Raw genomic sequence first — 24,882 nt, forward strand, 5'->3', positions numbered from 1 at the left:
GAAGGCGCACTCAAAACGAGGTAGGGTTAGAAAACGCACTACCGTAGGGATGAGGGCTCAAAGGCGCACTCAAAAGGAGGTAGGGTTAGAAAACGCACTACCGTAGGGATGAGGGCTCAAAGGCGCACTCAAAATGGAGGTGAGGGCTCAAAGGCGCACTCAAAAGGAGGTAGGGTTAGAAAACGCACTACCTAAGGGATGAGGGCTCAAAGGCGCACTCAATAATGGAGGTGAGGGCTCAAAGGCGCACTCAAACGGAGGTAGGGTTAGAAAACGCACTACCAAAGGGATGAGGGCTCAAAGGCGCACTCAAAATGGAGGTGAGGGCTCGCAGGCGCACTCAAAAGTAGGTAGGGTTAGAAAACGCACTACCAAAGGGATGAGGGCTCAAAGGCGCACTCAAAATGGAGGTGAGGGCTCGCAGGCGCACTCAAAAGGAGGTAGGGTTAGAAAACGCACTACCAAAGGGATGAGGGCTCAAAGGCACACTCAAAATGTAGGTGAGGGCTCGAAGGCGCACTCAAAAGGAGGTAGGGTTAGAAAACGCACTACCAAAGGGATGAGGGCTCAAAGGCGCACTCAAAATGGAGGTGAGGGCTCGAAGGCGCACTCAAAAGGAGGTAGGGTTAGAAAACACACTACCAAAGGGATGAGGGCTCAAAAGGCGCACTCAAAATGGAGGTGAGGGCTCGAAGGCGCACTCATAAGGAGGTAGGGTTAGAAAACGCACTACCAAAGGGATGAGGGCTCAAAGGCGCACTCAAAATGGAGGTGAGGGCTCAAAGGCGCACTCACAAGGAGGTAGGGTTAGAAAACGCACTACCAAAGGGATGAGGGCCCAAAGGCGCACTCAAAATGTAGGTGAGGGCTCGAAGGCGCACTCAAAAGGAGGTAGGGTTAGAAAACGCACTACCAAAGTTGATGTTGAAACAATGATTGTCAATGTTGAAAAGCAAATGCATTATGATTGATATGCATGTATACTTACCTGAGAAATATAGGCCCCCATTTCTTCATGGTGTCTTTGTTTTCTCTCAAAAGTTGTGGTGTTGGTAGTAAACTTCGATGGCTTTTCCACTTTTGCTTACTCGGGTTACATATTGTGATATTGACCTCTGGGAAGAGTTTGATGTCATCATACATCTTTGTCCTTCACCGTTTATCTCAAGAGTTGCCAATTTTGCCCGATATTTTCTTTAGAAAAGGAATCATGGAGCCAGCCCTACCATGTGTATTTGATTGCCCCCCAGCTTGATCATGCCCCCCAAGTGTTCAACTTGGGTTTGGTTTGGGGTGAGGATATGTGAAAGTAAATTTGGGTTTTTTGTACAATGAAATGTTTTCATGCAAAATTTTTGGAACTTCCAAGTTATTCCAATCACAAAAATTATTTTTGACATTGGTTCAAAATAAACTTGTTCTAAAAAATTCAAGTGATTCCTATGGACAGGTTTCTTGAAGTGATGAAAGATTTTTGCTTTTGGTTAAAAGATGAAGATGACATCTGGTTGGTCACAAAAGGTTTAAATGTCAATTTGAGGGTTATTGAGAACCGAATTGATTCAAAGCATTTATTTTATTTGCATTGAATAATGATTTGACTCGCATGAGAAAGCATTGCATACCGATCCAGATTGCTTGCCTTTGATCGGAAAGGGCTTGATTAGGCACGTAATGTAGGCTTGGGCTTTTGGTTATGAAGAAAATGATATATGTAGGCTCAAAAGGTGTTTAAGGGACTTTAAGACTAAGGATCACAAGTGCTTATATCCCAAACTTCTTTTGTTCATACATTCCTGGACCTTATAATTGATTTGTAAAATGGTCCACGGTGCCCCCCAGTATTGGGCTTGGGCTCTCTCTTTGTTTTTGTTTTCTTCATTTGATTTTGAGCATCATTGCATTTGCTTTGTTTTTTTGCTCAAAATTTTTGGATCCTTTGGATTTTTCTTCATGCCCCCCTAGCTTTTGTATGGGCGCCTTTGATGATTGAGAATTTTCTTTTATGCCCCCCAGTATTTGTTTGGGCACTTTCATTGTTGAAGACTTTTTTCATGCCCCCAAGAGTTATTTGGGCCACTTTCAATCATTATGGATTTTTTTGCACTTGCCCCCTAGTGTAGGGTGTGATCCTAGCCAGGGTTATTTTTTCAAAGAAAATGTATTAGGCTCAAAAGGGGACTGCAAATGATATATTTCAACTTTGTGAAAGGATTTATCAAAGATAACCTTTCTTCATCTCAAATGCATGCATTTAGGATCGGTAAGCCTTGCTTTCATGCGAGTATGCAATGTGATTTCTCATTATTCATGCAAATAAAACCCAGCTTTTGGAGTCACTTCATGTTTTTTTTTTTTTTTTTGGTTTTTCTAGGTGTATGGTTACCTCTCTAAGGAATCACCTTGAATTTCCAGAACTCGTTTGTTTCGCGACAAACGTCAACATGATTTCTGTTTTTGCTACTAAACTTTGAATTCCCAAAAAATCCTCACATGCGATCATGCATAGTTTTGGAAGAAAAGGGAAATGCACCACAAGATTTTGGGCGTGATGGTTTCATGCTTAAAGGTTGTGCTCAATGTGTTATTTGCATGAAACAACAAAAATGAAGGCATGTGATGAACACAGCAAAACACCTGATTTTATTAACAAGAAAGGCTTAGTGGACAAGGAAAGTCTTGTGGAATTTTTTAGCCAAATTACCAACAAAAACTAGAATAGGTTGAAACAAAAAATCAAGTTTTTTTTGGAGACATGATCAAACTGAGGTAGTTATTTTGGCAGAGCAAGAACAGGCTTCATTCTGCAATGGTGATGCAATTTCCCTTCAAATTGTGTTGAGGCTCTTGATCATGTGGGCCCTCAATGTCTTCAGGTTGAGTCTTTGTTGGGGTTTGAACAAAAATGATAGGTCAATTGGAAGGACCTTCACCAGAGGCATTTCTCCATATATGCTCGAGTAAGCTAGAGGTGAGTCAAGCTTTTGTTCAGAGACTCCAACTCTTCTTGAAAATGGATGTTGCGGCGAGCACGCTTCTTTATCTCCAATGTTTTTTTCCACTCAAAATTGGGTGTTGTAGATTCATAGGGGACCTATCTTTCTTTTCAAGTGCATGCATGACAAATGTATGAACATGAAGTCTATATGATGAACTCGCCCTTCGAGGGGTGACAACATGGTCGTAACTCTTGTATGATGAAACAAGAATCTTGATTCTTGCACAAACTCTACAATGAAAATTTTCTGAGCGATGGTCATTGTGTCACCCATAAGTCTGGAGTTCAAGATGCTTCAAGAAGGGCTTGCTCGGATGGAAAACAATGTATACGGAGCATACATCCTAAAGGCTGGTTCTAATCTTTTTAAGTGAGACAAAAGGTAGGTTTACTATTTGGTCTCTAAAAAAAGGGACTCTCGTTGTCCCAGTGATCGCCCTCGTGGAGGCAATATGGGGGCTTGTAGGCAATGAGATGGTACGTGTACCAACCATTACCAGTCTAAGCACTCAACGAAGAGTTGGGGTTTACACAAACTTAAACCTTGACTAAAAGTCGTAAGGTAAGCTGCTAGTCCCCCTCCTAACCTGAAGATTGTGTGTGCTTTTTAAAAAAAGTAACTATGTGATGCATGAGATAAATATGTACAGAAATTAAGACGCGCAACTAAATATGAACAAATATATAGAAAATGCATATTTAAAAATAAACACGCAAACCACAACAATAAAACACAATCATCAGACAAAAACAAAGCTTAGTCCACAAAGTCCCCAGTGGAGTCGCCATTCTGTCGCACGTGTGCGGCGACGCGGCGATCGTCCACCCTCAAGGAAAAAACGGAAAATATTTATTCTTGGCAAATAGGGAGACAAGGAAATTCTTGTCTCTACAAGTGAAAATATGGACAGGGAGTCGCCACCTAGTATTCTGGTTACTAGGAACCTTAACTGGTCTTTAGAGATCGGGTACGGAGACTGGTTGCGTAAAGGGAAGGTATTAGCACCCCAACTACGCCTTACCTAAGGTAAGCTGCATTGTTTTAATGTCTGATAAAATCTAAGGTCGTGTTGTGGTTTTTTATTGTTCGGAATACGCATTACATGTAATGTCATACTCCAGGTTCTATTGTCTAAAAAAAAAAGAATTAAATATCCGGAATATGCATTATGTGTAAAGTCATACCCCGGATACTAAGAGCCAAACAAAAATTTTTGTTGTTTTTGAAATATTGGCCAATATTCTCTTGACTTTAATAAACTGGTTATTAAAGCCAAAATGCATGCTAAAACATTTTTTTTTTGTATGAAAAAAATACAATATGAATTTTTAGCGTTGAGACACTTGGCCGTATGCACAAAAACATTTTTTTCTTTTTTTTCAATTTTTTTGTATTTTTGGAAGTTTTTTGACGAAAACCGGGTATTTTAATATCAGATTTTTGTATTTTTAACAACATAAAATACCACCCAATATTAATCAAAATGACATAAAAACTACGCGGAAAAATTATAAAATGCTGAAACAAATATTTTTGATTTTTTTTTCTTTGAAATGGGCCGGGTCAGGCCCAAATACATGGGCTGGGCCGAACCTGGCCCAAATGCATGGGTTGGTCACTGTGCACATAGTAACCGGGGGTACTGTACACACAGTGACCAAAGAATTAATTAGCAAATGCACAGTAATGTGAATTAATTAGCCAGTTACTGTGCATATCACAGTAACTAGCTAATTAATTTTGCAGAACGTAAACGTTCTGCATGAACTGAAGCAAAAAAAACGACGGGAAAGGTAGGACGTTACCTGGAGCTGTGTTGATACTGGCAGCAGCTGATGCAGCAGGGGTGGCGGCGGCGGCGCTGGCGGTTCGCGGTGGCCGGCGGTTTTCCTTCTCTCTCTCTCCTCTGTTTTTTCCCGTTTTCTTCTCTGCTTCTTCCCTTCTTCTTCTCTGCCTTCTCTCCTCTCTTCTCACTCTATTCTCCCTTCTGTTACCTCTTCTGTTCCCTCTCTCTCCGTCCTCCTTCCTCTTCTCTTCCCCCCCTCCTTTCTTCTGTTGTTCCTCCTCTATTTATAGAGCCCGTGAGCATGTTTTTTTCATTGTGGAGCCAAGGAACGGGTCATACGGCGGCTGGTCGGGTGCGGCTGTCCAGGCGTGCCTCCCTCAGTTTCGGGGGTGCGGTAGGTGGTCGGCCAATGTCTTCGGTCGGTGGGCTAGAGGGACCGACGGTCGGTGGGCTTGAGGGACCGGCGTCATTAAATATGCATTCTTTTTCCTTCTTTGCTGCTGTGTGTTCGGCGGGGAAGAAAGGGGAACAGTGTCGTTCAAAACGGCACTGTTTTGAGCTTTTTTTTTTTTTTTTTTTTTATTATTTTTTATGGGGACCCAAAAATAGGTTACAACACATGTCATGCACTCGATCATCTCAGCATTTTCAAGGTAGCATAACATGCAGAAGTTAGGGCACATGTTAATTTTCAAGTATCCTAAACCGAGGGGTTTTATCATGGACTTCGCAGCATAGAAGTTCTCTTTCAGCCTATTCCTTTCAAGTAAAATGCTTATCACCCATTCAATAATTTTGTCATACTCGGCCTTACTCAACCTGTGATCTAACTTGATGGTGAACACCTGTGCTATGGCCGATAATTTACTGTGGTTTGTGCAGCCATCCCATAATGGTTCGTCAGAATCTTTCAACAAATCAAAATACCTAGCTGCATCTACATTAGATTCTTCTTATATAATTGGACATTGACTGACATTACCTTGATTCATTCTGATTGCCTCCATAACCATATTTCTGTAAGGATTAGTGTTGTCACTTGCCGCTTCATGCACGTTGCTAGTACTAGAAGTTGACCCAACCACTGTTTCTCCCATTCTCCTCTTACTCACAAATATTTTTCCATGTGCATACCAACACTGGTAATTCTCCATAAACCCTTTGTGTAGAAGATGCATCATTACAACATCTGGATGCATATACTTTTTATTTTGACACTTCTTACATGGACACCTAATACTGCCTCCAGTAAAATTTCTAGGAATAGATGTTGCGAAATTAATAAAACCCTGAACCCCGTTACAATAATCCATCCTCCGCAATCCTTGGGGTGAATCTCGATACTTCCATGAACGATTATCAATGACTTATATTGAACCTCTATAAAATTATGATGACATCATGTATTAATTAACTAACTTAGGTAAATAAACTTGCAAAAATATTACTTTACCTCGTGATTATCTAACAAACCAATCACAACTTCTCATAAATATTAAATATTCATTATCATTTATCAACGTCCATACAAATTATTATATATAAATTTACAAAAATTACCACTCTGCAATACCATTGATAAAACTTAAAACAAACCCATTAAGCAAGCTATTAATTATTTCAAAATAGCATATGTAATTTAGTAATTCCATAACGTTTTAACAATTTACAAACAAATACAATCTTACAAAATCTAAAACAAACCATAACAGGTATAAAATTATACATTCATATACTACAAGTTTGTTTCAGAAATAACAACAAAACATGTAAATCTACTAACAAAATAAATATACTAAAAAAAAAAATTGACATTTAAATGTTAAAATTTAAAAAGATAGAATTACTTACAAAAATTGATAAAATCCGTCGATAAATCAGAACACGGATGTTGTGACCACAAAACTTCAAGAAATATAACTTGTTATGCTGAGATGAGGGAGATTTTTGTTTGGGGGGAGGGGGGTTGGTTGTTTGTAGATGGGGAGAGTTGGGATTAGAAAGAAGAAGGAGAAATAGGGGAGGAGAGGAGAGGGAGAGAGGGCATATATTAACTTTTTCCGACGGTTTCACTGACGGAATAATTCGTCGGTGAGTATGTTTGCTATTCTGATGGAAAAATCAACACATCACTATACGGATTTTCCATTTCAAATCCCTCGGTGATACCGTTGACATTTTAAACGGTGAACCGGTCACATCACTGTACGAAGCTACCATTTTGAATCCGTCGGTAAAAATCACTCGCAAAAACCTCCACATCAGCAAACCGCCTTTTTTTTGTAATTCTGAACTTTCTCTATGTAATTCAGTCGGTAACTACCAACGGAAAGTGTTCGTCGGTAGTTACCGACTGAATTACGGATGGAAAAAGTTCCGTCAGTAATTTTGACCTCAAATTACTGACAGAAATATTATGTTGGTATATACGTTGCTATTAAGCGAATTTCTGGTAATGTATGTAAGCCCTCAATCAATAATAAGTTGTTTAGTCTCATTTATGGAAAGTGAAGGGTTTAGAAAATAGATCGAATCTTTGTAAATATGTGAGTTTTTGCGATGTTTGGCAGACGCGCCTTACAATAAATAGACTTTGATCAACATGAAAGAATTTACGAAAGAAGTTATGTGCCTAGAGTAAATTAAAATGTTTGGATAGAGTGAATCCAATTTTAGTAATTGATTACGACTCTTCAATCAGATCAAATTGGTTCACAAACATCACTACTTTCTTGATTTTGTTAGGTTACTTTTTTCTTGCTTTAGATAACAACGTAAGCCATCGATTTTGGCTCAAATTGTAAGTGATTTTGCTTTTGATATTATTATTTTGGAATTAAATTGGTGGATATAAAGAAATTTTCTCATGAATACACTGGCATAGCTTGCTAAGATCCTTTCGACCATTACCAAAAACAAAAATAGCTTGCAAAGATCCAACTACATGATGACTTGATAAAGTTCGATGTATGAAAGACTTATCCCATGATAGCATGACTCTTAAGAAAAAAATATTCTCACTCAACTCTCTCTCTCTCTCTCTCTCTCTCTCCCCCTTCGGAAAGGCAAGTACAATTGGCCTGGACAAGCACTAACAACATAGATTAAATTAGATTCTTTTACTTTTTAATATTCTCCAAAATGAGGGTGACATCAAGATTGATCTTGAAAAGGTGGTCGGTTCTGATTTCAGTCTTTTATGGCAGTTGGAGTCCATTAACGTTTACAGAGTTACTAAAAAATACATCCTCCAATCATCTTGTGAGTTAATTTTACAATTCAGATAACTCTATACATTGAGCGCACCTGAATTACGAGTAGACTCAGAGTTTACTGAAAATCAAAAGAAGAGAGAAAAATTAAAATTCTTCTATCCCTCAAGAGCCGACATTCTAAAATTCTTGTGCATGTAACTTAACATGGCATTTAAATTATGCATTGCGCCTGCTATATATTCAGCTCTCAACAAAGTTTTTTGTTAAGCCTTTCTTTCTCGGCTGCGAAGGAATCCTTCATATATATTATATATACTGCTTCTATGGATAACAATAGATACCAGATTATGATGGAAGCTAGAGGTGTTGTGTGCTGCAAATGTAGGCAACGATTATCATTATTGACACTAAATTCCACTGGAGTAAAGTGCCCAATTTGCAATATGATGAATCCAGTTCCAACCTGTGAACGATCACGTAGCAAAGATGGAAAGGCAAAGAAAAACATATCAGATCCTGATCTCTTGAGTAGTAGCAAAAAGACAGAGTCGTTGAAGAAGATGCCCTTCCCTTTGGAAATTTCGCGGTCATCATCGGGGACAAGGGCAGCAAGGAAGCGAGCACTGCTAATCGGAGTGACTTACAAAAGGAAGCACATGCTTAAGGGGACTATCAATGATGTGAAGAGCATGGGAGGATTTTTGATCAACAGTTTTGGTTTCAAGGAGGAGAACATTCGGGTTCTTACAGGTATTTTTATGTAGATTAATATGGCTGTATGTAAGGCATGCTTGTTGTTTCCATGTTCTTAAGATCATTGTTCATTCTCTTGATTTCTGAGCTATTCTTTTTCTCCTTTTTCTCTGCTGACAACATTCCTTCCTGTGAATATTATAGACTTCATGTTATAAAATTCATATTATAAAATTTCCAATTGTTATCCGAATATATTCCTTCTATAATTGTACTTTCTTTATAGGAATGAGAGAAAGGAAAGAACTAATTCTTTTGTTTTGATATTAACTAGACTGCGGCCCTTTATAATTTAGAAATTTAAATTCTAGGCCTGTTTGAACGTGACAAAATAGCTATTATTTTGCAATGTGAACTGCAGAACAGGATACAACAAAGAAAAAGATACTGAAATCCATGGAATGGCTCGTGGAGGACTGCCAGGCAGGTGACTCCCTCGTGTTCTACTTCTCCGGTCATGGCTTACGTCAACCAGATTTTGAACGCGATGAGCGAGATGGGTTTGATGAAACTATTTGCCCGGTTGATTTCATGAAAGAAGGTATGATACGAGACAATGAAATTAATTCCCTCATAGTCTGGCCGCTGAAAAAGGATGTTACTCTTCATGCAATTGTCGATGCTTGTCACAGTGGAACTATCCTTGATCTTGAACATGTCTACAATACGGAACAGTAAGTTTCAACCATTGTGCCACATGACACAGTTTTACTTTCTAGGACTTCTTGTCGTTTACTGAATATTAAAAATTCTTACTTGCAACAGAAACAAATGGGAAGATAACAGCCCTCCATCTGGTAATGCAAGGAAACACACGGATGGTGGATTGGCAATTTCAGTCAGTGCTTGTCTGGATCATGAAAATGCTGCCGATACCTCTGTAAGATTCGCAGTTGATTAATGTGATTATTTATCTGGCTCTAGAGTAAATATTTGAATTAGCTCACTTCTCTGTATACATAAATTTTCAGGCATTCACAAAGACAATGAATGGTGCTCTGACCTACCTTTTAATATACATTCTGAAGAAACATCCTGGATTAACATATGGTGACCTACTTGACTTGATGCATGAAGAGTTGCGCAAATTTAACGAAAGTGGATGCCTTCCTGCAAAATTCTTGAGAAAAATATTCAAGGACCTGTTATCGCAGGTCAGCCTCTAATATGGAGTTAATATTTGTGTGCATAGAATTTGATGGAAAACTAGTTCATATTTTCATGTATTACTTTCTCATGGTTATGCCTGATGTGTGCAGAGTCCTCAAATTTCATCTTCCCAACCATTCGATGTTTACAAGAGACATTTTATCTTGTAATGATAAATTACTTTAAAAATTGAGTAATTGGATCGTGAGAGCAAGAAAAGAAGAAAAGTTTTCGGCACCTGCGAGTCTCCAATAACAACTTCAATGCCAAATCGAAGCTCATACGAAAACCATTTTGGACGTCCAGTTTAATTCTCTCAAAATAAGCAAGCGGATATAAATGTCTTCAACCTTCTTGATCGAGCTGAGAGGAGAAATTTCTGTTCATCAAACTTTCGGCGAGCAGCGAATATCTTTCCTGATTTGTTTGTTGTGACAAGAGAATAAGAGATGAGTCCCCAACATCCCAAAGTGAACCTTTTGTTCTACATCAACTTGTATTTGTCTTTCCTGCAATGTTCTGGTAGAGTTTGAAAATGTTTTCCTTAATTTCTTACTTAAACACTAATAATTCCATGTCAAATGCTATTTAAGCAAATTAGTTTTCGTCTTATGTGTTTCTAATGTTTATCGATCTTTATATACCCACTATATATATATATATATATATATAGGTGGGTATATGATCGCCATTCTAATTTAAGTTCAATTGTATTTCTATAATTGTTTTTGTCTAAAATGATAAGGTGAACATTAATACCTATAAATTGGAGACAAAGCTATTCATTTCTAAAGTAAATGTAGTAAATAAATGTAATAAAATAAAACGGCAATCGATAATTAATTTATTAACCATATTATAAAATGGGTTAATAGTTTTTTTTTAAAGTATGTAGAGCATGAAAAATTAAGGAATAGGCCAATAAGTCATTAAATATATACAACATATTTAGAACCTTCTCAATTAAATTTAATTATGTGGTTTTAATAAAATATTATTTTAGAATCATATTGAGTGTTAAAAATTCAATTTCAAATAAAATTTAATCTTTAAAAATAGGTTTTCCATTATATTGCCTTCCTTTTAATATCTTTTCCCTTCGCTCCCTCCATTGACTCCCTCGCAAGTTTCTCCACTTCATATCTTTCACCCTTGTTTTCTATCTCCATTCCGAAACCCCACTTAGCGCAAGCAAACCAACAGTGGATCCACTGTTCACCGAAAAATTACCAACATAGCACTAGGACACCGCCACAGATACTGTCCAATGTTGAATTCTACCCCATGTGACTTGGAAAGCCTCTTATGGAAGGATGCTTCAAGACTTGGTCTTGTGAACGCCAGCTTACTAGCAAGCCTCTATCCTTTTTTCAGACAAAAATTCAGGTGGCAACATAGGGGCTTCCCCTACAACATAGCGGCTATTATAGTGATGCAACCAAAATTTACATACACCACAGAGTTTGGTTCTTTTGAATCATAGTCAATTGTATGATATAACCTATATTTGTACTACAAAAAAAACTTAATTTGTTGTTAATATAAATTAACATCATGAATTTCTGACAATATTTAAAAGTATGATGTTACTAGAATAAGATAATTAATATGATCATGTTAAAAATTTATAATGAACTATTAAATAAAAATTTATAATAATCAATTAAAGATAAATCATCCGATTGAAACCTCTTTTGTTTATGGTTTCCAGTTGATTAATAAAAAGAGTTTATACTATACTTATTTTTAATACTATTAGTGGATCATCTAACCTTGACAATTACTTTTATCTTTGATTAATCCTCACATTAATCTTACATCTCAAAGTCCTCTTATTATTATTATTATTATTATTATTTGTAATTTATATAGTTAACCTCCCTTTGGCTTTCTTGATAAGGGGCTATTAGGATATTGAGAGAAAAAAATCTAACACTTAGTTTATGGTTGATTTGACAAAATAAAATTTAATTTTAATCTTTCAAAGAAATTAAAACTTTAGAGATTGAATTTCAAACTAAAATTAACAAATGTTCTACCTCTTTTTTCAAAATTAACAACTAAATTGAATGAAGGAGGGAAAGTTTTATGGCGATCTCTTTATATAAAAACTCTTGATGATATGTAAAGAAGTCTTAAATAAAAAAAAATAAAAAATAATTTCTCAAATATTTGTGTCTGACTTTATACAAAATAAAAGAATAAATACATGAGATGCATATGGTTGAAGACTAAACCAAATGATTAATTCTAAAATTAGTTTATTCATATTTTTTTATCTAAAGATTAGAGTTTATGGTTATCTCAATGTAACTATGTTGAGAAAATGTTGGAAAGATTCAGCATGGATAATGTAAAACTTATAAGTACACCTTTAATGAATCATTTCAAATTTTCTATTGCATAGTGCTTGAAGAGAGATGATAAAGTGAAAAATATGTTAGAAGTCCCTTATGTTAGTGCAATGGGGTGTTTAATGTATGCTATAGTTTATACAAAACTAGATCTGGCACATGCAGTTAGTGTGGTGAGCTCAAATCCAGGATGATAACATTGGGATATAGTAAAGTGGATCTTCATATATTTTAGGGGTACTACAAAATATGGTATCATATTTAACAAACAATAGGGTAATCCTTTAGTTGTGGGATATGTAAATGTAGACCATATTGTTTTCTCAATATATCATAAATCAAAGCTTCGGAGGACCACAACCGTAACTCATCAATCAACGGTCGAAGACAAACATCAATATTCCGACCCGGACTGCTCGGACCGGGTATGACAGTAGATAAAAACATGAGCTTCAACCTCATACACATCACCGATGGCAAGCGATAAACCATGAGTATGACTGGCCAACAAGAATAAGGAGCAGCAAATAACCCGAATGGGTTGAATCTGTCTATACAACCAAAGATGCATGTTTCTTGATTCAGCAGAAAAGTGAGAATGCACGCTGTTAAAGTGTTTCCATGCTTCGCCATCAAAAGGATGCACCATCACTCCATCAACCACATCATGTGATTGGTGCCATGTCATGTGCTCAACAATCCTTGGTAACATGAGCAACCTCTATAGTGTAGTTGTGATTGGGAAGTATCTATGTTTTTTATATGCCACAAAAAACTTTCCCCTACCAATTTTGGGTTTGTAACGGGAATGCCCACATGTCATACACTCGGTCAGCTTAGCATTTTCAAGGTAGTATAGCATGCAGAAGTTAGGGCACATGTTAATTTCCTAGTATCCTAAACCGAGGGGTTTCATCATGGACTTTGCAGCATAGAAGTTCTCTTTCAGCCTATGTTCCCTTCAGGTAAAATGCTTCTCACCCATTCGATAATTTTGTCAATACCTGCCTCACTCAACCCGTGATCTGACTTGATGGTGAACACCTATGCTACGACTGATAATTTACTATGATTCGTGCAGCAATCTCATGATAATGGTTCGTTAGAATCTTTCAATATGTCGCATGTCACCTGTGCAACATTGGCTTAGCAATTTTTTTGTTATGTTTGCTTGATTGGGAGTCACCACCTAGTATTTAATTAAGGGTTACTAGGAAACCCGAATGTACTGATCTTGTCAGAGATTCATGGGTAAGGGACTGGTTGTAGTTAGGGAAGGTATTATCACCCCTAACGCACCCTACCTGAGATAAGCTGCTTCGTGGCTTTGATGTGTTAAAGAAGTTTTAAAAATTTTATGTTTTCATCGGATATTAGAAATACGACTTATGTGTAAGTTCATAATTCTTAACCGTGAGCAAATCAAAATATTAAATTTTTCTTTATTCTTGTAATTTTATCATAAAAAAAAAAGCATTCATAAACAAAATACAAACCACACATTCACTTTCACTATACTTTTCTTTTTTGTTACATCGACACTACAAATTATAAAAAATCAAAACTAAACAAAAAAAAAACATTAAACAATTTTAAAATTACAAAAATAGCCCAAAGCAATCTGAAATTACAGGGAAGGCCTTCTGCAGGCCGGAACAGTATTAAGGAAGGTTTCCAGGTGTGGGAACAATGGCGGCGTGTCTTTCCCACGCGCCACCGTTGTTGGTGGCGCATAGGCGCAGTAAAATCCAGGTAGTAGGGGGGATGTGGAGCGCCTTCTTCTCCTCTTCCTTTCCTCACCGGCGATGACACCCATCGTCACCTACACAAGAAGAAAAACACACAAGCCAGTCAATTTAAATCCTTATTTAGATCTGTTTCATTTCTATTTTCTCTCAGTTTGCCATTTTCTCCTTCTTTTTTAGATGGTAGGTTTGTTCTCGGTCTTCTCCTTCTTCAGATCTGGTGGCTGTCATCCGTGGCAGCTGAAGTTGCAGTGGAGATGGGCATGGCTGTCCGGTTGGTGAGGTTGGTTGAAGGATATGAAGAGGTTGCTGGCTACTGTTTGGCTGCCACTGGGTTCTACGGTGGTAGGAGCCTGTGAAAGGGGACTCCTGCTAGGAAGGTGAGGACCACTACAAAATTTAACAGTTTTACCAACGGAATTTTTTCGTCGGTGTAAGACACATATTTCATCGGTAATTAATTTACCGACGGAAATTCTCCATTCGTGAATCTTCCGTCGGTAATTTTTTGTCCGTCAGTAAATTCGTTGGTAATAAAAAAAATATTATTACCGACGGATTTCCTGACGAAACAAACACGTCAGTAATAATATTTTTTTATTACTGATAGATATACCGACGAATTATTTCCGTTGGTAAATTCATTGGTAAATATTTAAAAAACATTTTTAAAAAAATTCATTTTATAAAATTATAAAATAATTAAATTAACATAAATCAACATTGTATAATATATACTCAAAATGCTTGGAAAAAAGAATAAGAAAATCAACTCAAACGAATTTGCAACAAATAAATAAAGCAAAAAAATTAATTCACCTAAAAAAATTCATATGAAAAAAATGATGTTGCAATTGCTAAAACTTTAAAAATCCTATAAATAAATCAACTAAAAATTGATCTCATATGAAAAAAAAAATCTCACAACAACATTTATACAATTATTAAGAATAAAAACAATTAAAAATAAAATAAAATATAGTGAAAAAAATCATGAAAAAAGCAAAAAAAAAAACAAAAGAAAAATCTTACCTTAATGTACTTGCAAGTGAAGCAAGGAGAGAGAGAAAATTTCGTAAAGCATATTAATTAAAAAAAAAAAACTAAGAGGATAAAAGAAGAAAGAAGAAGAAGACATACCCGAGCATGGAGGAAAAGAGAAGGAGATGAGGAGAGAAAAGAAGAGAATGAAATAGATATTGATGTTTTTTTACATATAGTGAAGAAGAAGAAGAAGAAGTAGAAGTAGAAGAAAAGAAGAAATGAGTTTGTCTCTTGTGAAATAAGCGGATTCAAGTTTTTTATTGGGGCACGTTAGCGACAGATTTACCGACGGATAATTGAATATTAATATTTTTTAATAATTCCATCGGTAATATTTAATTTAAATTTTTAATTTCGTAAAATTTTTTCAGAAATCGCCAAAAATTACCGACGATTTTTCAATCCGTCGGTAATTCCATTTGTAATATTTAAATGAAAATTTTAAATCAATTGGATTTTTTCAGAAAATCGCCAAATAACACCGATGAATTTTCAATATGTTGGTGATTTTGTCTGTAAAGAACAACAAATAACAATGCAATTGAAAAGTGAACAGTTATGGAGCTCTCTATAAATACCGATGGAAAATTCCGTTAGTAATTCCCTTTGTAATTGACATGATGAACAGTGTTCACAGTTTACCAATGGATTTACTGACGGAATTTAGTTCGTCGGTAAAAATGACACGTCATCATTTTTTGTTTGCTTTGTTTTAATATTTTTTTCCCACTGTAATTCCCTTGGTATTGTTGCTACCCAATTTTTGACCCATGTTTTTTATATATTTTCAAAAAATCCAAAAATAGAGAAAAACAAAGAAAATCCAAAAAATATGTTTTTTAATATATTTTCGTCATTTTAGCATTTTCAACGTCGTCTAAAAAGAATTTAATTTTTCAAAGGATTTTCAAACGCGTTCGACTTTTCACGCGTCGTTTTTAAAATCATTGATTTTCCTCATCGAGTCGACGTTGATATTGCTCGTTTTCAAAAAATACAAAAAAAACAAGAAAAATCAAATTTTACAAAAAAAGAAAGTTAAGGGACCAATTTTGAAAACTTGGCAATATTTTTTGCCTATAAATACTGGTTTCCAACACTTACAATAAGGGGGGCATTTTTGACACATTCAGAAAAAAACACAAAAAACCCTAACCTAAACCCCATTCCTTCTCCCCACTCAAAAAAAACCAGCCGGCGGCGCCTCCCCTACTGGTTTTGAATTTTTGTTCCCCGGGGTCCTTGGATTTTCCTCTCGCAGAACCAGAGAGCCAAGGACCCCCACCATTTCTCATCCCCATCTCGGCTGTTTCTCCTTTTCTTCTCCTTCGGCGACTCATCCTTCAAAAACCAGCCGCCGGCCTCCACGTTGATTTTTTTTTCCCCCAAACAGACCTTCTCAGCCGCCCCCTCCCCTGGTTGGTTTTAATTTTTTCTCCCTAGGCCTCTTCTGTTGAAGCCAAGACAGCCTCCCACCTTTTGATTTTTTTTTTCCTCCTGCAACCGGCCAAACAGCAGCCCACAGCCGGTTTGAATTTCTTCTTCCCCTCAGCAGCAAAGCAACCACTCCTTCTCCAGCCGAAACCAGAGAAACAAAGCCACCCCTGGCCTTTGATTTTTTTTCTCAGCCGGCAACAAACCGACAGTCCCCTCTCTTTCAACACTGAACCAACCCCTTCCACCTCTGCCTCTCCACCGGCATCACTGCAGCTCTTTCTTCGTCTCAGCCCCGGCCAAGACCCCCTTCGGGCCAACCCATCCCAGCAACTGCTTCTCCCCGCAGACCCGCGATCATCAACGCCTCCACAGACTCGATCCCCTCAGCAGTAGCGCCGCCCACACTCCCTCGGCCGGCTACCAACAGCAACAGAGAAGCAGCTCCACAGAGCCGCCCCCTTGCATAGATCGGCCACCAGCAGCAGCACAGCCGCCACCTCTCCTAGCTTCTCCACCCGACGAACGAAGCCGGCCACTGCCGGATCTACAACTTAACAGCTCCCTCCCATAACAGAGAAGGGACGAGGCAGAGGAGAAGCCGACCGAAGAAGAAGAAGGAGCAGATCGGAGAAGGAGAAAACAAAATAAAATCAACTGTGTTGTGCATTTTTTTTCTGTAATTGCAGGTAACGGTGGTCCTCACCGCCGGCCAGGAAAGGAAGAGGGGAAGAAGGCGACCCAGACCACCTGCTGTTGGATTTTTCTGGTGGCGGCGGCGCGTGAGGACCACGCGCCGACACTGTTCCAGCGCTAGAAACCCTGCTGAAAACTGTTCCGGCAATTCCAGAAGTCCGTTTGCCACTGTTCTGAATAGTTTTAGATTGTTTTGTAATTTTCAATGTAATATTTGTTTGATTTTGAGTTTTCTTTATAATGTGTAATTTGTGTAAATGTGGATGTAAAGAAAAGAAAAGAAAAGAAAAGAAAGAAAAGAAAAAAAAAAAAAAAAAGTTGTGTGTGTTTGTATTTTTTTTTTTATGTTATTGAATTATAAAAGTAAAAAAGGACAAAAATAATTATTTGTTAATTTAAATATGGTTAAATATCTTAAGGACAAATAAAATCAAGTTGTATTTTCCATGAAAGTGAGAACATGTTTCTACACATATTCAGGGATTTAATAGCTGATTTATTCAAGCCTTAGAATTTAATTAATATTTTAAATTTTCAAATCACATCAGAACACGAAGCAGCTTACCTCAGGTAGGGTGTGTTAGGGGTGCTAATACCTTCCCTAACCACAACCAGTCCCTTACCCGCGATCTCTGACAAGACCAGTACATCAGGTTTCCTAGTAGCCCTCAATGAATTACTAGGTGGCGACTCCCACGAACGAATTCAAAGCAAACACAAAAAACGATGAAAAATCGCCAGCCGATGTCACGCGCCTGATGGATTTTTTTTGGGGTGCGACAGGTATTTCCGTTTATATTTATCAAGTTTCTGGTAGTGGACGGCGTCTCCCAAGCTAGTGGTGGAGGGGATTAGTTGCTGACTGCATTGTTGTGGCTATTGTTTTGACCTCTAATGCTAGAGGTCGAATGGAGGGGGGACCTGCATTGTGTGGCTGGCTGCTATGTGGGTTGTCGGGTGGAAGGTTGAAGATGGGGAACGGTGATGGCTAGCTTGGCAAAGGGAGAGGGTGAAGTGGAAATGAAGGGGAAGATGATCGGGTTTGGCCGAGGGAAGATGACCAGGTGGGTTGTCGGCTCTGGCTTGCTTTGGTAGAGAAGACCAGAGGAAAAGGGAGGTGAGATGGCTCGAGGAGACGAAGATAAAAAATGACCAGAGGAGGGGGCACCGCTCCTTTGGTTTTCTCTAGTTTTAGAAGGAAAAATGGCTAGAAGGGGGGAAGATGGCCGGGGAAGAGGAAGATAAAAATTACCAGAGGGGGGCGCTGTGTGTGTGTGTGTGTGTGTGTGTGTGTGTGTGGTGTGTGTATATTAGTCTCTCAAAATTGCCCCCCCTCTCTTTTTTTTTTGTGTTAAAGACCAGTATTTATAGATAAAAATATTGTTAGGTTTCCAAACTTGGTTCCTCGACCTTTTTTTTTAAAATTTTGATTTTTTCTTATTTTTTAGATTTTTCTTATCAACATCGCCTCAAATGAGGAAAATCGGTGATTTTAAAATATAACGCGTTAAAATTCGAACTCATTCCAAAGAAAAACGTATTTTTTGGATTTTCATTGTTTTTCTCTATTTTTTTATTTTTCTAAAAATTTATCAAAACATGGGTCAAAAATTGGATAGCAACACAATAAATCAAAAAACCTAGCTGCATTTGCATTAGGTTCTTCTTCTACGATTGGACATTGACTGACATTACCTTGATTCATTCTCATTGCATCCATAACCATATTCCAGTAAGAATTATTGTTGTTATTTGCAACTCTATACACATTGCTAGCACTAGAAGTTGACTCAACCACCCTTTCTCTCATGCTCTTATTACAAACAAATAGTTCTCTGTGTGCATACCAATATAGATAATTCTCCATAAACCCTTTATGTAGAAGATGCATCATTACAACATCTAGATGTAGATACCTTTTATTTTGACACTTCCTTCATGCACACTTAATACCACCTCTAGTAAAATTTCTAGGAATAAATATTGTGAAATTAATAAAACCCTGAACCCCGTTGCAATAATCCATCATTTGCAATCCTTGGGGTGAATCTCGATACATCCATGAACGATCATCCATGATTTCTATCGAACCACTATAAAATTATGATGACAACATGTATTAATTAACTATGTTAGGTAAATAAATTTGCAAAAATATTGGTTTACCTTGAAATTATCCAACAAACTAATTACAACTTCTCATAAATATTCATTATCAATTATCAACATCCATATAAATTTATACATATAAATTTATGGAAATTACAACTCCACAATAGCATTGATAAAAATTAAAATGGACCTGTTGAACAAGCTATTAATTATTTCATAGCAACACATGTAATTTGGTAATTCAACAAAGTTTCAACAATTTACAAACAAATACAATTTTACAAAATCTAAAACAAACCATAACAAGTACAAAATTATACATTCATATACTACAAGTTTGTTTGAGAAATAACAATAAAACATGTACATACACTAACAAAATACATATACTAAAAAAATAATAAAATTGACATTTATATGTTAAAATAAAAAAAGATAGATTTACTTACAAAAAATGATAAAATCCACAATAAATCAAAACATGGATGTTGTAACCACAAAATTTAAGGAAATATGACTTGTGTTGAGAAGAGGAAGATTTTTTTTTTTGGGGGTTGTTGTTTACAGTTTGTGAGGGGCGAGTTGGGATGAGGAAGAAGAATGAGAAACAGGGGAGGAGAGGGTTGGCAGAGTGGTGATATATTCACTTTTGACAATGGATTCACCAACAGACTACTTCTGTAGTTGATTCCCTCGGCAATTATGATGGTGAATTGATCATGTCACTGTACGGAGATCCCGATTTAAATCCCTCGGTGATTCTGTCGATAAAATCGCCAGCAAAAACTTCAACGTCAACAAACTGCCTTTTTTTTATTATGAATATTTCATCTGTAATTTCATCAGTATATATTGACCGCAGTATTCTATCGATATATATCGATCGAATTACGGACATAATAGTTTCTGTCGGTAATTATTACCCAATTTACCGACAGAATTATTCCATTGATAATTTCGTTGGTTTTAAGCCAACTTCTGCTAGTGATTTAAGGTTGTATAAACCTTCTAAGAAGGTAGAATTAATTCATTATTACTATTTTAGAGAGAATAAACCTATAAATTTAAAGTTCATATCTTAAACCCTTTTTCTAATAAAAAAAATTATTTTGTATTTTTTATTTGTTATTATTTTTAGCTTTCGTTTGCATTTAAAAATAAAAAAAAATAAAAAAAAAAAAAAAAAAAAAAAACCCTCTACCGAATTAAAGTAATCATAACATTCAACCAATTTGAAAGTCGGATCATTGTTCTAGATACTTCAGAATAGGACAGTTGGTATGTAGTTGTTGACTTTCCGCCATGGAAAGCATATATATTTGGATCTTAGATTATAAGTTAAGAAATACCCTTTTGATACGATTAATCTTTCGGCAAAAGATGTTTACATGGCTGCCTCTTCTTCTATGGTGGAGAAGGAATCAACCATGATAAAGCAATATTCAAGTCACCTTTCATAGGCCTCGAATAAAGTTAACTGCATCTAGTTCCTTCGCCTTTATGAGGTGGCATGTTAAAGAAATGAATCAGGTAACAGGAAGACATACTGATAAGAATTGTAGGGATTGGACTTCTGGGTTTGAATGTGTTCATAGACAAATAGCATATTTATCTTTATACGTTTAGGATAACCAGCATGACTCTTGGCATCCTCGACAAGAAAAGTCTTTGATTCTTAGCCTAGCATGTAAAAAATTCATAAAGTGAGTGGACTCTTCGGACCAACTTATATGACATTAATTTCTCAGAAAGGAATTCAATTTTCTAAAAAAAACAATGGTAAGAAAGACTGGGTTTCATGAATTTTATTGCAATCTATTATTATTCTCAGGTTTCTGCTACTATTAAGAGCTCTCATAAAATCTAACAAGCTGTGCTTTTCATATTATGTGATTTTGTCTATTCACAATCTGATATATTTCATACTCCATCGGGAGTATCAAATCTTAGTAGTGATTATGCTCACACAGTTGAACATGCCAAATCACATCCAGTACTGCTTTCTTATATCCAATTATTTATAAGTTGATAATGTTCTTATACCCCAATCAGGATAATATGTCTCTGTTAATTGACAGAAATTCAATATAAGTAGACAGTTTTGTAATTAGTGTACCTAAATATAGGTGAAAAACATCCAGAATATTGATACGGTAGAGCCTCCACTTCTTTATGCTTTCATGTCATGAAAATTCCTATTAAGGTTATCCACACGTAGCCTCCTGACTCAGAGTTATCAGAAGATAATGATGGATACTAGAAGCCAGTGCTATAGATGCAGGCAATGGTTCTCAGTACCACCAAATACTGCAACAATTAAGTGCCCCAGCTGTAAGTTTGAAACTAAAACCCACTCATTTGAACGATCGAAGAGCCAAGATGGAGGTCGGATTTCCTTCAGAAGTTTCTTGGAAACAGCAAGGACTAAGTTATCTCGCTGTGGCACTGGTAGCTCAAAATCTTACGAGTCATTGAATTGTAAACCCTCCACTTTGCTTTTCTCCGAATCTTTATCTGGCTTGAGACCATGCAGGAAGCGTGCACTACTTATCGGAGTGACTTATAAGAACTCGAAGCACAAGCTGAAGGGAACTATCATTGATGTGAAGGGTTTCAGAGGTTTGTTGATGGATACTTTTACGTTCCCGAAAGAGGACATTCGTGTTCTCACAGGTATTGTAGCTGCTCTTTTTTTTTTATTTAACTTTTCTTTTTGTTCTGGTTATGATTTGTTGTGGAAATTTATATGCTTCAATAACGAAAACCAAACTTCAAATAGAGGAGGAGCCGGAGCCAGATTTTTTCCCAACAAAGAAGAATATACAGAATTCCTTCAAATGGCTCGTGGAGGACTGCATGGCTGGTGATTCCTTGGTGTTCTACTTCTCCGGACACGGCATAAAACAATTTGATTTGGATGGCGATGAGAGCGATGGGTTCGATGAAACTATCTGTCCTGTTGATTTTATGGAAGCAGGCACGATCACAGATGATGAAATTAAGTCTGCCATTGTTAGGCCGCTCAAAAAGGGTGTTACGCTTAACGCAATTGTGGATGCTTGTCATAGTGGAACTGTTCTTGATCTGCCATATGTGTATAACAGAAAAGAGTAAGTATCTAAGTTATCTTTCACAACTTTAAATGGTTAACATAATAATACCTGAGGCAAATGAGTGCCTCCATCAATATGACATAGAATTTGGAAAAAAAAATGTGGATTGAAACAGGAAAAAATGGGAAAACAGTACCCGTCTATCTGAAGAGGAGAAACATACAGATCGTGGACTGGCAATTTCACTCGCTGCATGTGAAGATATACAAGTTGCTGCAGATACTTCTGTAAGAGATTCTTTTACCTCACGTTACTTTTGTCTTTTCTTGTTAATGGATACTGAGGTGGAATTGATCCCAGCTACTCTATTTTTCAATATCTTAGATACGATCTACATGATTATTCAACATTTTTCAGTTGAAATCCAGATTCCAGAAATTGTTTCAGTGCTCAATCCTGACATTTATGAATATGCAGTCTTGCATTGGAAAGTCATCGATAAATGGTGGTGCCATGACCAGCGTTTTGATACAAATTGTGGAGAAGAAACCTACAATAACATATGGTAAACTGCTAGACTCCATTTATGAGGACATTGAAAAGGCTAACAAAGAAGGATGTCTTCCTCGGATCATAAAAGGAATGTTAAATAACATTTTATCACAGGTCAGTAGTCTTATTTATATATATTTATCCTCCATATTGCACAAGAAATGTTTTCATGAACATGGTAAACACCGAGAAACAACATGCAAATAATAGCCTCTTTTCTTTCTATTTAAATCATAAGAGGTATTCTTTACATCGCTATCTAAAAATAAATAAATTATGCTAAATGCTCATTTCAAGAAGGTATGAATCTAGAAAGGGGATACAAATTACCTCTCCACCAACCCTTAAAATTATACTAGTTATAAATCTTTTGATTTAGCTTACCGTGTAAAAATTTCTCATACAGGTATAACATTGAAATTTATCATTTGTCATTAAAAAGATTATTTTAAAATGATATCACTATTCAATATTTGTGCAGAGGCCTCAACTTTCTGCTTCAAAGGAGTTCGACGTCAATAGCAGATTTCTTATTTTGCAATAATACGCCACAGATATATATATATATATATATATAAAGACACACATACATGTATGTATATATTTTATGGCCGAAGCCTGAAGATCATTTTGTTCAAAGCGCTCTCAGATCAAGTATAATAGAGGATAATCATCTATTAGGTGACCTCCTGATAAAAGCTTGAAACTAAAAAATTTATTTTGTTTATAATTTTAAGTTCAAGCTATGTGATTGCTAATATAATGGTCACTATAGATTTATTAATCATTAACTTTAAGACTTGTTAAATTAATCGAGATGTATGCAACTGGAGACTTATTAATCATTAACTTTAAGACCTGTTAAATTAATCGAAGATGTACGCAAATTCATACGCTTAATAAATAAATAAATATATATATATATATATATATATATACATACAAAGAAAAGTAGTCATGGGCGTGTTAATGGGTTTGATAATTAATTATAATATGGGATGAAGTTTACCTGTCTCCTTTGTATTTTGGTTTTTCAATCAAGCCCCTCGAGTTTGATAAATATTTCAACGTGAGATTTCAACCCTGTTCGATTAAAAAAGGGTGTTAATACAGCTTAAACAGGATAGCTGCGTAGCTAAAGATAATTGAAACACCTATGAAGCTACAAACAATTTGTTTTATATTTTAAAAATATTAAAAAAAAATTATTTATTTTAAATTAATATTTTTTTTGATATTTTTAGATTATTTTAATACACTGATATCAAAAATATTTTTTAATATTTTTTTAAATAAAAAAATTTATAAAAAATAACCATAATTATATTCTCAAATACTCTCTAAATATACAATGTATTAACGAAGCTATATATATATATATATATATATATATATATATATATATATGAGGATTCCAGCTGTTAATTTCTTCAACGGATTTCAAATATAGATAACTTTAAAAACAAATTTTATAATCTATGAGGACTGTATGGGAAATGGTAAGCAGCCGAAAACATTTATCATCCATAAAAAAAATTAAACCACTTTATATAAACAGTGTTGAATATACGGTTGAACAAGATTATTTTCGGCTGCTTACCATTTCTCATACATGAAAATGTCCTCGCTTACCCATCAAATTTACAGACGGTAATGATTGCGGTAATAAAAGTTATTTAAAAATATAATTACTATTATTTTTTAAAGTATTTTTTATATTAAAATAATATTTTTTATTTTTAAAATCAACACATTAAAATAATTCAAAACATATAAAAAAAATTAATTTTTTTTTTAAAATACAAATTGGCTTAATTTTCAAACGGGCTGTAAATATCCAAAGCGTTAATTGTGTTTTTGGTTTTTTTTACTCCCAAAATTACTTTTACCCAAGAAAATCATATCGGCTGCACACTTATTAAACTACGCATGGCCTAGCGGGACCTAGCCGACCTGCTAGGCCATGTCTAATATATATATATATATATAT

At 36.0% G+C, this 24,882-nt stretch overlaps 2 protein-coding genes across 3 annotated transcripts; both read left to right on the top strand.

Annotated features, from left to right (window-relative positions):
* Positions 1 to 8,023: 8,023 nt before the first annotated feature.
* On the top strand, positions 8,024 to 10,514 carry LOC118048764 (metacaspase-1). Its single transcript, XM_035058571.2, has 5 exons — positions 8,024 to 8,750; positions 9,115 to 9,427; positions 9,519 to 9,633; positions 9,725 to 9,907; positions 10,013 to 10,514. Exons 1-5 carry the CDS (start codon positions 8,219 to 8,221, stop codon positions 10,070 to 10,072), a joined length of 1,203 nt encoding a protein of 400 aa, XP_034914462.1. The 5' UTR covers positions 8,024 to 8,218; the 3' UTR covers positions 10,073 to 10,514.
* A 10,543-nt stretch (positions 10,515 to 21,057) lies between these two features.
* Positions 21,058 to 23,531, top strand: LOC118048765 (metacaspase-1). Of its 2 annotated transcripts, XM_035058574.2 has the most exons (6): positions 21,594 to 21,735; positions 21,821 to 21,960; positions 22,067 to 22,397; positions 22,516 to 22,627; positions 22,818 to 23,006; positions 23,374 to 23,531. In XM_035058574.2, the coding sequence occupies exons 2-6, from the start codon at positions 21,915 to 21,917 to the stop codon at positions 23,434 to 23,436; spliced, it is 741 nt and encodes a 246-aa protein (XP_034914465.1). In that variant the 5' UTR covers positions 21,594 to 21,735; positions 21,821 to 21,914; the 3' UTR covers positions 23,437 to 23,531. The 2 variants fall into 2 exon arrangements, with proteins under 2 accessions (XP_034914463.1, XP_034914465.1); XM_035058572.2 differs by having other exon boundaries at positions 21,058 to 21,960.
* The last annotated feature ends 1,351 nt before the right edge of the window (positions 23,532 to 24,882 follow it).

This window comes from Populus alba, chromosome 17, assembly GCF_005239225.2.
Source record: "Populus alba chromosome 17, ASM523922v2, whole genome shotgun sequence".
Classification (NCBI taxonomy): domain Eukaryota; kingdom Viridiplantae; phylum Streptophyta; class Magnoliopsida; order Malpighiales; family Salicaceae; genus Populus; species Populus alba.